We start from the raw sequence: 13,355 nt of genomic DNA, 5'->3' as shown, positions 1-13,355 counted from the left end.
TGGTCATGGAGATCCTGACGCCTCGTCAGGATGGTCGTGGGGACTGGAGAGGCAGACATAAGCCCTTGGTACAGGACCGGGCACCTGGCAGCCACTACGTCTTACCCAGGACTTCCCGTGGCTACCCCTTTACTGTCTACCTCATCCCACCGGCAGCACCATGCCAGGATGGGCAGGTGGTGGCCGAGCCAGGAGGCAGGGGATCCCACAAATAGTCAGCAGTTCTGGCTAAAGACAGCCAGGACAGAGGTACTCGGCAGCACTTTGAGGCCTGAGCCTGGAGCAGACCCTCCGCAGATCTGGGCTGCAGCCCCCAGACCCCCAAGGAGCTACACCGCAGAGCACCTCGGTGCAGGTGGCACCCCGCCACTTTCTCCAAGCCCCGGTCCCCGGGCAGGCCCCTAGGCTGGACTCGGGGGGACAGGTTTGCACTGAGCCCTCCCCTTGCCCTCCTGCCACGCCTCCAGGGACAGGTCTCCAGCCTGGATGGGTGCCGCCAGGGGTGCTGCTGGGGTGACACTGCGGCAGTCGGGACTTCAGGAATCCTCCGGAACCGACTCTCCTGTCTTCCTGGGGGCCAAAACGTTCTCCGAGCTTTGCTTCCATCTCTTGCACTCTGCGTGCACAGTGCTTAGTGTGAATCACTTCACGAGCTACAGCGGCAAGCCCAGGGATGGGTGCACCCTGCTGATGTCCTCTCGAGGAAGGTGGTGGTGTGGTCCAGCCTGGGCGCCAGCCACCCATCAGCACAGAGAAGAGAAACGCTCCTCCCTTCAGCCCCCACATCCCTGCTCCTTTGAGGGAGAGAACCCAACACACGCCCACGTCCGGCTGTAGACAGCACTGACCTTGTCTACACTGGGAGCGGCTGGGGCCAGTGAGCCTTTCCTGGACGGCAGACTTAGTCACGGGCTCCCTAAGGCCAGCTGCGGAGCCCAAGTCCCGGGCCCCTGGGACAGGGCCAGGGGAGAGGTGGCGGGCCGGGAGGCAGGCCCGGACAGTGGCCAACACGCTCACATCTGTTCCTACAGCGGCTGGACCAGGCCCCGGTGCTCCGGGGCCCTAACTCATCTGGCCGCCCGCACAGAGTTGAGGGGGCACATCTGCCGGGTGTGGGGTGGGAGGCAGGTGCAGGCGGAGCAGAAGTGGTGTCTTGGGACCCAGCAAGTGGGAAAGGCAGGCCCTGGTACGTCCCTCAGGAGCCCCACAGGCTCACTGCTCCAGGACACTGACTCAGGGCTCTCTTCACTCACATAGGGGGCTGCTCAGGAGATGGCGGGGGGACCCCCAAGGGGCCTAGACATCCCCCGGCCTTGAGAGCTCCGCGTGAGGAGCTGCTCAGGTGCTGCCCCCCAGGTGTGAGACGGAGGGCGGCTCCCCAGCTGGGCGGCTTCTTTCAGGGAGGCCCTGGAGGCAGTCTCTTGTCTGTGACTTCTTGGGGCCTATATTCTGGAGCAGTCGAAGGCCGTCGGGGGAGACGGAGGTCACCCCGGGTCAGCCTTCTCCATGGGATGTCCTAGGGCCAGGTGAGCCACAGGCAGGTTGAGTCCAGAAAAATCCCCGCTCCAAGGACTCCACTGCCCCCGCCTCCCCCCGCCCGCCCTGATGCCCATGAGAACCCCCGACCTCATGTGGGCCGGAGCTCGCAAGACTCAGCAGGCCTCCCCATTAACCCACCAATAAGGTCTGAAGGCCTACAAAGGCTGCCTTCCCTGGGCCCTACAGAAATGAACAGCGTCTGGCCTCCCTGCCAGAAACATTTGATGGGGGACCCGACACCCTAGTGAGAGGCAGAAAAAAGGGGGATGGGCACGGAGTCAAGAAAACCCTCCCACCCCTATGGGCAAGCCCCGCCTCTGAGGGCACCATAGGCCCAAGGTTAACGGTGGTAAAGTGCCTAGAACGGAGCCTGGCATGGACACCTCCTGAAAGGGCTTGCCACTGACTGGTGAGGCTGCCACCCCGGCCGCTGTCCCCCGAGCAGTGCTGGGAACCTGACCCGTCTCCCTCAGCACGCCCCTAAATCAGGCTGCGGCCCGGGGAACATTCCACCACCCTGACACCACTTCCAGGGGCACAAGCCCAAGACCTGGGTGTGTCCTTCCCGCCCCCCAGCCCCCACCTGAACTCTCATCCATGTGGCCGTGGCCGGCCCTACCCCGGCACGCTCCCCAAATGTGTCCCCCTGTGTCCCCTGCCCCTGTACCCTCCTCTAGGACCGGGATGACAGGGAGCACAGTGGTGCCAAAACACTCCAACAGCAAAAGGAATATTGTAACACAATTTTTGGCAATAAAAATTAAGGCAAAAAAAAATCCATGATGAATAATTAGTAAGATTTTAAATAAACAGAGAAATGAGCCTGCATCGCACGGCTCTGCCCCTAATCCCAACCCGTTACTTATCCCAAAAAAAACAGCCACGGTTTGCTGTGGTTTTGTAAGTTTTGTAAGTATTGCATTAAAATTTCACTCATCCTGACCATTAGGACTAGGTGAGTGTCCCTCTCGCCCTCGCCCAGCCCTGCCTCCACCTGCGCCAAGTCCTGCCTCGGCACACAGCCGGAAGGACCTGATGATCTTACACACCAGACGGTGCTGGTCCCCTGTGTGGAGCCATCCTTGGGGTGTCATTGCCCTGAGATGGAAACCCAACCGCGACCAGCCTGGGGCATGGCCCAGCGCACCCACCTCGGACCTGACCCCCAGCCTCTCCTCCCAGCTCACGGGGCTGCGGCCTCCCAGACTGCTCCTGCCTCCGCGCTGCTCTGCCTGCGTGGGATGTTCTTCCCCTGGGCCCTCAGGGGATCGGAGCCTTCAAGCCCCTCAGGTCTATCACCTCCTCCAGGAGGCCCTCTCAGCCCCCTAACCACATAGCCCCAGCCGCGTATCCCAGCTGCGTTATTTTCTATATGTGACCCACATCGCTCTTCTGACTTTCCTTCTGTTTGCGGGACGACTGCTGTCTCTCTCCAGAGTGAAAGCCATAGAAGGTGGGGGGGCCTCGTATGATTTGGTCTCCACCATACACCCAGTGTCCAGCACAGGGCCTGGCGCGTAGTAGGTGCTTAAAAATTGTAGGCAGGACAGACAGACCAATGAATGAACTGACTTCTCAAGTGTTCGTACTTTACACTGCAGCCCGATCAGCGTGTCCCTTAGGGCTTACGTATCTAGGTCCCCAGCCTGCACCTCCTCCCCCCCAGCCCCCCACCAGAGCTCACGCAAGCTCCTCTCCTAGGGACAAGGAGTCGCAGTAACTACTCCAGAGGGAGGGGGGAGCTGGGCCAGGACATCAGGGACAGATGACGGTGGAGGGAGCGTCCTAGTGGTGAGGCACACGGTGCCAACTCCCAGACCCTCACTATTGGCTGTGTTTTTAGAAAATCACGTCACCTGTCTGAGCCTTAGTTTCCTAACCTGGGAAACAGGATCTAGAGACATCTATTCATGGGGTTCTTCTAAATATCAAAACAAGAGGGTGGAGGCAAAGCAGTGGGAAGACATAGTGGGCGGCTGACAGACAGAGGCGTGGCGGCCACGGAGCTGCAGTCTGGCAGCCCCCACCCCACCCCGGGCGTATTCCAGCCTCTCTTCTGCGCTGGAGTCATGCCATCAGCTGGTGAGATCACTGTGATTCATTAGCTCAAAAATCACAGAATTTTCCATTCACTTGACCGACAAAGAGCATCTATCCCCGTAGTTTGCATATTTGGGTGGGGAAGTGGACTCCTAGAGAGCCAAAAAGTCCTGGCCAACTCCATCGGTAAGAGGTGCAGAAGTGGAGACTGCAGCCTGGCCCTCTTCTCCTGCGGGCACAACCTGGGAACAACCTGGGAACCCCTTCGTGGTGGGCTCAGCAAGATCCATTCCACTCACCTGCAGGCTGAGGCCTCGGGAGGAGAAGGCGGGGATGCAGCAGGCCAGGATGGGGCACCAGAACGGGGCTTTGCTCTTCTTGTCCTCATCCGGACACAGCCAGCCCGGCTGGTTCTCCTCCCCTACAGCAGGAGAAAGGAGGCAGGTGGGGCTGGTCAGAGCACAAGGACCAAGAGGGGGGTGAGCAGCCCTGCCAGCCCAGGGGGCCGCCCCCAGCCCCGCACCTGCCCAGCCGAGAAGAAACCCGGCCTCGCTCCATGGTCAGGGCCATGGGTCCCAGGCAGCGAGTCAGGAAACCTAAGACTTGACTCCTGGCTTGCACACGCACTGGCTGAGCAGCCTTGTGCAAATTCCCCCAACTGTAAGCCTCGATTTCTTCACCTATGAGACAGGGGCATAAAAATGTCTTTGTCCTGAGGTCACCGTAAGGATAGAGTGAAATAGTAGATGAGAAAGGGTGTCAAGACACCTTGTGATGCTGAGCACGGTCCAGGTCTGGCTGCCTCGACCTAGAGGTCTAGAGGTGCTTCTAGAGCCAAGAGACGAGATGCCACAGCCATGCCACTCTACGCCTGACTCTGATGATGATGCTCAAGAGGGTGACTCTCTCCTGCTTCCTTTGAGACCCACTCTGAGGCCCGGGTGGTCATCTACCTCCAGATTCTCAGGCCAGCTGGACACTGAGGCCCCAGGGGACCTGTGAGATGTGCAGGTGCTCAGACCTGAGCCCAGACCCCGGACTCACATCTGGACACCGCTGTGCTCACGAGCATCTGCTAAACCACACCTGCAATGTCTCCTTCATGTGGGTCAGGGCCCCCTCACCCGCCACCACCTCCAAGAAGTCCCTCCTGACCACCCTGGCTACGATGGCGCCCTCTCTCGGAAAACAGTCTAAGGACCACATCTCATGTCCCGCCTGGCCTGGCCTTCACCACAATCTAGAATGGCTCGGTCTATTCCCTTGTTTGCCGTCTGCCTGATGCTTCTAGAGTGGAAGCTCGGGGCAGCAGGGCCCAGCCTGTCTCGTGTGCCACGGGCTCCCTGGCTCCCAGCACACTGCCCGCACGCAGCGCTCGGCAAGCACGGGTTGGAAGGACGAATGACGGGGGGCGCGAGTGAGCGGGGAAACTGCCTTCCCTCCCAGAGAGTTCTCCGTGCGGGAGCCCACCCTTCTGAGCACTCCCGCCTTCCAGGAACCCCGACAGGAGGGACAGGGCACAGGGACAGGGTTCCCGGGTTCTCGTTTTCACAAAAAGCTCGGTGAGAACCGTGATTTGCACTTTATAGACAATGAGACCGACACTCAGGGAGGAAGTGATTGACCAGGTCACATGTACGGCCTGGTGGCAGAGTCCAGATGGGGACCTAGGTCTGCTGGACTCCAATGCCACCTCCTGAGAACCTGCCCCCCACTGGGGCCCATGGGCATGACTGGCCCTGGACCACCAGGAGGTGGCTCTGCCCTGGAGAGGGAGAGCCAGGGGCACAGACGGGGCACCCTGGGTGAGAGGGGCCACCTAACGCAACGACATCAGGCTGGAGCTTCAGGGACGGGAGGAGAGGTCTTCCACAGAACACTCGTGACAGCCGCCTTCCCACTCCCCACGTGTCTACTCCATGGCCACCCTGGCCCTGCCAAGCAGGAGTCAGCCCAGGCCCAAGAGGGCTCACCAGCCACACGGGGCCTCCAGACTGGTTTCCCGCGTGGACCACTGATCTCTACGGTCAGTCCCCCCCAGCGTCCAGGGCCATCCCGCCAACTTCTGCTGGACCTCTCCATTCCCACGTCCATCGTGCCCCATCCACTTGGAATCAAATCCGAACTTTTCCAGAGCAGCAAGGACGCTCCTTCCCTCCCAGCGCCATCCCCCTGTCGTGGGCTACACCGCGCTAGGCTTTCCTCTGCAGCTTATACGAACGAGCCGGGATGCCCCCTCCACCCGGAGAGCCGTCCTCCCCGCTCCCAGGGCTGACTCCTCTCCTCCCCGAGGTCTAGGTTACTTGTGCCCCTTCCGGGAGCGGCCTCAACCCACCATCACCCACCCCTCCCCTCCAACACTTTGTCTCAGCCCCTGTCCGTCTGTCATGCTCTGAACACAGCTTCTGGCTCTTCCATTGGCCCGCCTGTGTTTTCCTCTGTGTGTGTACATGAGTGTGTGTGTGCGTGTTTGTGTGTACATGAGTGCATGCATGAGTTTGTGTGTGGGGGTGTGTGTGTTTGGGTGTGCATGAGTGTGCATATATGTGTGCACATGAGCACATTTGTGTATGCATGTTTGTGTGTACATGAGTGTGTGGATATATGAGTGTGCGTGTGTGCACATTTGTGTATGCATGTTTGCGTGTGTATGCATGTTTATATGTGCGTGAGTGTATGCACGTTGTACATGAGTGTGCACAAGTGTTTGCGTGAGCAGGTGTGCCCATTTGTGTGTGTGCATGTGTTTGTGTGTATGCATGAGTGTTGCACATATTTGTGTGTGTGTGTGTGTGTGTGTGCCCACGGCTCCCTGACCTTGCCTGTGTTCTGTATGAGGTATGTCAATCATACGCCAATAAAGTGGCTTTTAAAAATGCCACTGTCACCAGAGAAAGGTGGCGTCCCAGTGCTGGTCATGGCATGAGGCACTGGGACACAGTGGCAGGGGAGGACACTCTTTGAGAAGCAAAGGGCATCCACAAATGTCAGGCATTATGATGTGAACAACCTGCTTCAGCAGAGGCTCTGGCCCGTGCTCTCACCACCAACCTCCCTCCCTAGCCCCCCCGGCACCGGCTGGCTCACGGGGGCACCCACTCCACCATCAGTCCGGCGGCTGCATGGTGAGCTCACTCCTTAAACAGGCGCAGAGGCAGCCCCAGCATCGTGCCCTCCACCCCACTGGGTCCTGGAGGCAGCATCACATGAAACCTGCTTCCCGTCACCAAGGAGGTGAGGCCATCACGGAGAGGACAGCTGGCACAAGACGGGCACCATCATAACAGAATGCCCACGTGCGCCACACTACATGGTTTACAAAGCCGTGTCCCACGTGAGGCCTCCTTTCATCCTCGGGGCCACCAGAAGAGGTGGAAGCTTGCATCTCCCTCCTGCCCAGGGAACCTGAGGCCGGGGGGCCGGGAGGGGTGTGAAAGGGTAGGCCCAGGAGGCCAGGATCAGCCCCAGCATGGAGTGACAGCCCAGACAGCCTGCCCTGCGGGGCAGCATCCTTCCCCCGGGCTGGGGCCGCCATCGTGATGGACACTGGACAGCAAATAAAGATGGGATGGATCTGAGCCTACCCTGCTCTCAAGGAGCTTACGATCACACAGACCCTCGCCCCTACCCCCCGAGGGCCCAACAGACTCCTGCAACGCAACCCCCACCCCACCCCACCCCCGGGGCTCCAGCTCCAGCCCGGAGCTCAGCCTGTGAACATAAACCCCCTCCGTCGCCACGCCGCCCGAGCGCCTCTCCTCTCCTTCCCCCCACACCCACAGCCCATCAAGTCCTGGCAATTTATTATGATATATATTTTTTAATGATCTGACCTTCTCCTTCCAGATGGTGCCTTCCCTGCCTGCGATCGGGAACGTTAAAGTAAAATGGAGTTGTAGCTCCCCATCTGCCACTGCCATTGTTCCTGTCACAAAACCAGGGCGGCTGAGACCAAATTAGAAGGCTGTTGCAGTTGAAAATTGAAAGCCCGCTTGGGATAAGTGACATTAAGAACTGGCACCATCGGCAGAGCCGTGATTTCCAATTGACATTAAATGGGGGCTTATGTAGCGCCCGGCCCCCGTGGAACACGAGAGCACCCTGTGGGGCAGCGGGGAGAAGCTCCGGGGCCAGAGGCCACGTCCCCCTCGGCCGCCCCCACCTCTGTGCCCTCAGAGCGCCCCACCCACTGCAGGAGTGACTGTGCCAGCAGGGCCCCGGGCTCCCTGCGTGGCACACAGCCAGATCCTGGACCTCTCTACATCTGCTGCCTCATCTGGAAGATGGGGGGAATTATTCCAACCATTCAGGGTCACTGTGAGCACTGGGGGAAAAAAGATTTAACACCTAGTATATGCCAGGTGCTCCAGAAATAGCGAGATCACTGCCCTTGAGGTGAGGAGTCTGGCTGACAGCAGGCCTGGGGGCGGCCACCCCACCTCCACCAGCTGTGCCCCTGGCCTGGTGGGGGCTGGCAGGACATGAGCACCACCCCCCTCGCAGAGAAAGAGAGAGAGAGACCCTGGTGTCCAGAGAGGCCAGGCGAATGGTCACCCAGCTCCCGAGGGCAGGGCACCTGCTGCCTCCTGAGGGCCTGGAGGTCACAGCACCCACGTGTGACAGCTAGAACATGCTCGGTACCATGTGGCACGCTGCCCTTGCTGTACCCCGTCACTGGATCGTCATCGGGGGGGCATGGGGATCACTGTGAGGACTGAGGACCAGGGAACTAGCCAAGTCCCAGCCAGCGAGGGAGGGCGCCCCACGCTGCACCCTGCAAGGATGTGTCCCCGTGAGCTTGGGACCCACCCATGGCCCACCTGGCCCAGGTGCTCTGGGAACGTGGGAGTGAGGGGGGCTGTGGTGGGAGAGGCTCCAGGGCCCCGTGGGGTGTAAGAGCCAGAACGCCGCGCTCCAAGAGCTTCAGGTGAGAGGACACAGGAAGGGAGTGCGGGAAGCCCCCAACCACGCCTCTTCCTTCTCTGGGCCCTTCCATCTGCAGCCCCTTTCTGGAGCCTTTATGAATAGGAGACTAATTGGAAGAAGAGTGGGAGGGTGGCCCGGCCTAGCCCTGTTTGCTCTGAATCATGTGTGACCTCAGGGGGTCCCTCCGCCGTCGGTGGCACGCAGACACCCCTGTCCTAGGAGCTCTCCAACGTGCCAGGTGTTGGCCGGCCCAGGCGCCTTCCCCGCACCGTCTCCCCGTGAGGGGGGCACTGGCCTTATCCCCACCTTCTGATTCACCTGCGGTCACAGAGCTGGTAAGGGGACAGACCAGGAACTGACCCTGGGCCGCCCAGGGCCATCTCACGAGGCTCTAAGATCCCAGATGTAAGACCGGAGAGGCTCACTGGGGCTCTAGGCTGAGTTACAGGAGGGAGCCCGCCTCTCCCCGGACCCCCGGCAGAGTGGGGGCCACGCTGGGGTGTGACGTGGGTCCCCAGATTCCCCAGGATGCCCTGCCCTTCCCTCCCAAGGGGCAGGACTGACCCCCCCCATCCTGGACCCCGGGCACCCCCAGTCCAGCACTCTCCTTCCTCAACGTTCAGTGGATTATGATCTCCGTACATGATAGGAAAAGAGAAATACAAAAAAAAAAAAAAAAAAGGAATCACATTCTTTATGAATAAATGTTTCTAACATGTTCTATTACTATAGGCTCGTGTTATTCCCCACCCCACCCGACCAGGCACTGCGGATTAAAAAAAAAATAAAAAAACTGGCAAAATAAAAGGAACAAATTATTCAAGCCCCAGGGGAACCCAGGCATTCCAATAAGATTTCAAACGACTCTCCCTCCATTAAAACTTTTGCTGCAGTGAAACTGCGTGGAGACAAAGCGGCGGAGTGTCACAAGCCGCTGGCCCCCCAACGCCGACCCCACCGGGCCTCACACCGGGGGCGGAGCCGTCAGCCTTCCTGGGGGCCTCTGCGTGGAGTCCTCCCTCCTCCCTCTGCCACTACTCGGCCGCCCAGAAACATCCAGCCGAGGCTCGTGCCACGTCAGCACCGCATCAAGAGGGCCTCTGACCCTGCTCCCTCAAAGCCACAGCCTCCTCCCCGTTTCCTCTCACCTCCACGTGCCCTCTCCGCATGGCAGGCAGCGCGACCCACTCGAGCGGAAACCAGACCAGGGGGCTGCCCGGCTCTCGCTGCTACAACAGCTTCCCACCGTGTTCAGGGTAAGCCCCATATATCTCCCCTAGGCTTTCTGGAAAAGCTGCCCATCCTTCCACCTGCCTACGTCTCTCCCCAGGATACATCATCTCTGACCACCACAGGACCTTTGCACTTGCTGTTCTGAAGCCTAGACTGCTTTGCCCAGATAGATCTCTGTCGGCTTCAGAGGCCACCTCCCAGAGGCCCTCCCTGACAGCAGTCCTGACCCCCAAGCTCCGTGACAGTCACGTCACCCAACTCTGTCCCCTAAACTCTGTCCCCCTCTCTCCCTGTTCATTTGCTCCTCGTGTTATGTCTGTCTGCCCCTCATAAGTTATAGCTTCCTTGAGAGGACGGATCTTCCAGCTTTTGTCAGTCCTCTTTTCCCAATATCTGAAATTGCAATGAAGACTCGCTCAGGGGCACCTGTGATGCGCTCAGCCGCCTGGGGGGCTCAGTCAGTGAAGAGTCTGCCTTCAGCTCAGGCCGTGATCTCACCGTCCTGGGGTCGAGCCCCACGTCGGGCTCCGGCTCCGGCTCAGCGGGGAACCTGCTTCTCCCTCTTGCTCTGCCCCTCCCCCTGCTTGTGTGTTCTCTCTCTTTCACATTAATAAATAAAAATCTTTAAATTTTTTTTAACTCGGGCATCCTGGGTGGCTCAGATGTTTAGTGTCACCTTCAGCCCAGGGCGTAATCCTGGAGACCCAGGATCGAGTCCCACGTCGGGCTCCCTGCATGAAGCCTGCTTCTCCCTCTGCCTGTGTCTCTGCCTCTCTCTCTCTCTCTCTCTCTCTCTGTGTGTGTGTGTGTGTGTGTGTGTGTATCTCATGAATAAATAAATAAAAATCTTTAATAAAAAAAAATTTTTTAACTCATTCAATAATCATTTTCTAATTGATGAAAGCCAGTGACAAAGGTCCTGATTTCCTTCCAGAAATGTCTCAAAACCTATAAAAAGATCACACTAGAAACAACAACGGTGAAACAAACACAAAAAAATGTCCCTGCCATTGGCTGGAAGCAGCAAATGGGAATTCTAGTACAGCACAGAAAATTGCCCTGACGCACAAGGACTTCGGCCTTTGGTCAAGTCAAAAAAAGTACAAATAAAGTGATTACAACGTGGGCGCCTAGCTAGCTCAGTCGGTGAAATGCCTGCCTTTGGCTCGGGTCAGGATCCTGGGGTCCTGGGATCGAGCCCCAAGTGGGTAGGGTGCCTCTCTCTCTCTCTCTCTCTCTCTCTCTCTCTCAAAGGTGAATAAATTAAAAAGTCTTAAAAAAAAAAGTGGGATCCCTGGGTGGCGCAGCGGTTTGGCGCCTGCCTTTGGCCCGGGGCGCGATCCTGGAGACCCGGGATCGAATCCCACGTCGGGCTCCCGGTGCATGGAGCCTGCTTCTCCCTCTGCCTGTGCCTCTGCCTCTGTGTGTGTGTGTGTGTGTGACTATCATAAATAAATAAAAAGTAAAAAAAAAAAAGTAAAAAAAAAAAAAAAAAAAAGTAATCACAACCTAACAAACGTGGTTGCAGACAGACACTCTGCCAGCGTGGGAGGCAGAGGGACAGCAATCCGGGGGGCTCTGGGGGCGACTGCCCGGCGTCTGAGCACCAGCTCTGCCCCTTGCCGCCGTGTGAGCTCGGGCAAGGCTCCGCGTCTCTCTGGGCCTCAGACCCTTCACTGTACAAGGGGGTTCGCAACAGACCCGGCTCTCAGAGTCATCGCCAACGTGGGAAGAACGAGACGTGTGAAAAATGCTTTTAAAAAGTCTGTCGTGTAGGAAGCGCCCTACGTGCGTGTCCTGTTTATCTGCGTGATGGTGACGGCGCACACGGGACAAAGAAGTAACAAAGGGGCCCGGGCCGTGAACCAGTTGAACCTACCCTGCACTGTGCTGGTTTTTTCTTTTAGTTACAGCTTCATTGAGACAGAGTTCAGGTCCCATAAAACCCACCCTTTTAAATGTCATGTTCATGTCAAGGTTTCTAGCATATTCACCTCTATCTACTGTTACTTCCTATTTTTTTTTTTTAGATTTTATTTATTTATTCATGAGAGACACACAGAGAAAGAGGCAGAGAGACCCAGGCAGAGGGAGAAGCAGGCTCCTCGCAGGGAGCCCGATGCAGGACTCGATCCTGGGACCCCACGGTCATGACCTGAACCAAAGGCAGATGCTCAGCCGCTGAGCCACCCAGGCGTCCCCACCACGATCTACTTTTAGCACATTTTCATCACCCCCAGCAAAGAAAGCCCCCCAGCAGCCATGCGCTCCCACCCTCCCCCAGGCCGGGTTACAGGAGTGAGGGGGGGCCCTGATATTTATATCACCACCTTACAGACAGGGACACCGAGGCTCAGGCAGGGGCTGGGACTTGTCCGGGGTTGTCCCTCCCAATCAGAAGCCCCCCCCTGCCCCCACGCACCCACATGTGCACACCCCAAGCCTCCCAGCTCCGCACCCCTGTCCCGAGGCACTCTCCCCAGCGCTTTACTCACGGAGTCCGATCTTGGCCAAGTGCAACCTGTTGACCCAGGAGATCTTGCTCAGCGGGTTGGGGGTGATGAAGACCACCATGAAGCTGATGGGGCGGCCGGACCTGTGGCGAGAGGGCGAGGAGCTGAGCGCCGAGGGCAAGCGCCTGGTCCCTCGTCCACCTGCACGCACCTGCTGTAGCACCAGCTCTGCTCAGGGCAGCAAAGCGGGGCCAGAGAGGCCGGTGGCCCGCCGAAGCCTCGGCCCCTGGGGGAAGAGTCCCTCCACCCACCGTGGCCCAAGGTGCCTCCCCCGAGACTGACCAGGCCACGCTCCTCAGCCCACCCCCGGCACCTGGGCTCAGGTGCCTAGCGACTCGGGAGGCCCCGCCCAGGGCTCCCCGGCCAGCTTTCCACGGGCCTTGTCAGACACGCGTCCACATCCGACCGGGGCCCTCCGCAGGGAGGAACGGGCTCACTCGGGCCTGCTCCCAGCACCCGGAGCAGGGCAGGTGCTCAGCAACTGTCTGCGGAACAGACACACGACTGAAGGACGCCGGGAGTGGCTGAGGCTGTGACAGGCTTGGGCAGCCAGAGGTCACTGTTGTCACAATACTGTCCTCTCACCCAGGAGCAGCAAGGCCTCTCAGAGTCCTCTGGGGCCATGGGGCAGGGGGTGGGGGGGACAGGGCTAGTGTCACTAACTCTCCCACGGGAGAAGGGGGTGCGGGTGTGGGAAGGGGCCACGGGAGGCCACTCAGCAGGGGAGTGGCAGCTTGGGATGACAGCTCAGAGCCCTGCGTCTCTGCCTCTGAGACTCGAGCCTGGAGCCTTGTATCTGGGGCTCCTGGGCTCGTGGCCCTGCTGCAAACAACGGCGCTCCAATCTTCCTGGTCCTGCGGCCCATGTGCCTGTAACACCCTGGTCCCCCGGGTCCCCTCATCCTCGAGGTCAGGCTTGGGCTGTGAGCCCCGCGCTGCACCAGCCTGGGCTTCAGGTCAGAGCCCAGCTCCACCCCCAAACTGTGGCCGTGGGCCTATCCGACTACTCCTTGAGCCTCACCATCCTCATCTGCAAAATGGGGCTCAGCTCTCCCCGTCTCTGCGAAATCTGTCATCAATTCCACAAACATGAGCTGAGCGTCTA

The 13,355-nt window shown here is 59.0% G+C and overlaps 1 protein-coding gene across 13 annotated transcripts in view; it reads right to left on the bottom strand.

The window, feature by feature from the left end:
* The window catches only part of ARHGEF10L (Rho guanine nucleotide exchange factor 10 like), a 159,783-nt gene that overhangs the window by 41,446 nt on the left and 104,982 nt on the right, over window positions 1-13,355 (bottom strand). For all 13 annotated transcript variants that reach the window (XM_055332262.1, XM_055332268.1, XM_055332257.1 and 10 more), the window contains 2 exons: window positions 12,234-12,334; window positions 3,879-4,000 (listed from right to left, as the gene is read on the bottom strand). In XM_055332262.1, coding sequence (XP_055188237.1) covers window positions 3,879-4,000; window positions 12,234-12,334 — 223 coding nt within the window. The remainder of the gene's footprint in view (window positions 1-3,878; window positions 4,001-12,233; window positions 12,335-13,355) is intronic.

Source organism: Nyctereutes procyonoides, unplaced genomic scaffold (genome assembly GCF_905146905.1).
Source record: "Nyctereutes procyonoides isolate TBG_1078 unplaced genomic scaffold, NYPRO_anot_genome, whole genome shotgun sequence".
Classification (NCBI taxonomy): Eukaryota; Metazoa; Chordata; class Mammalia; order Carnivora; family Canidae; genus Nyctereutes; species Nyctereutes procyonoides.
Note: the sequence above shows the minus strand (reverse complement) of the source record. Positions and strands in the feature narration are given on the sequence as shown.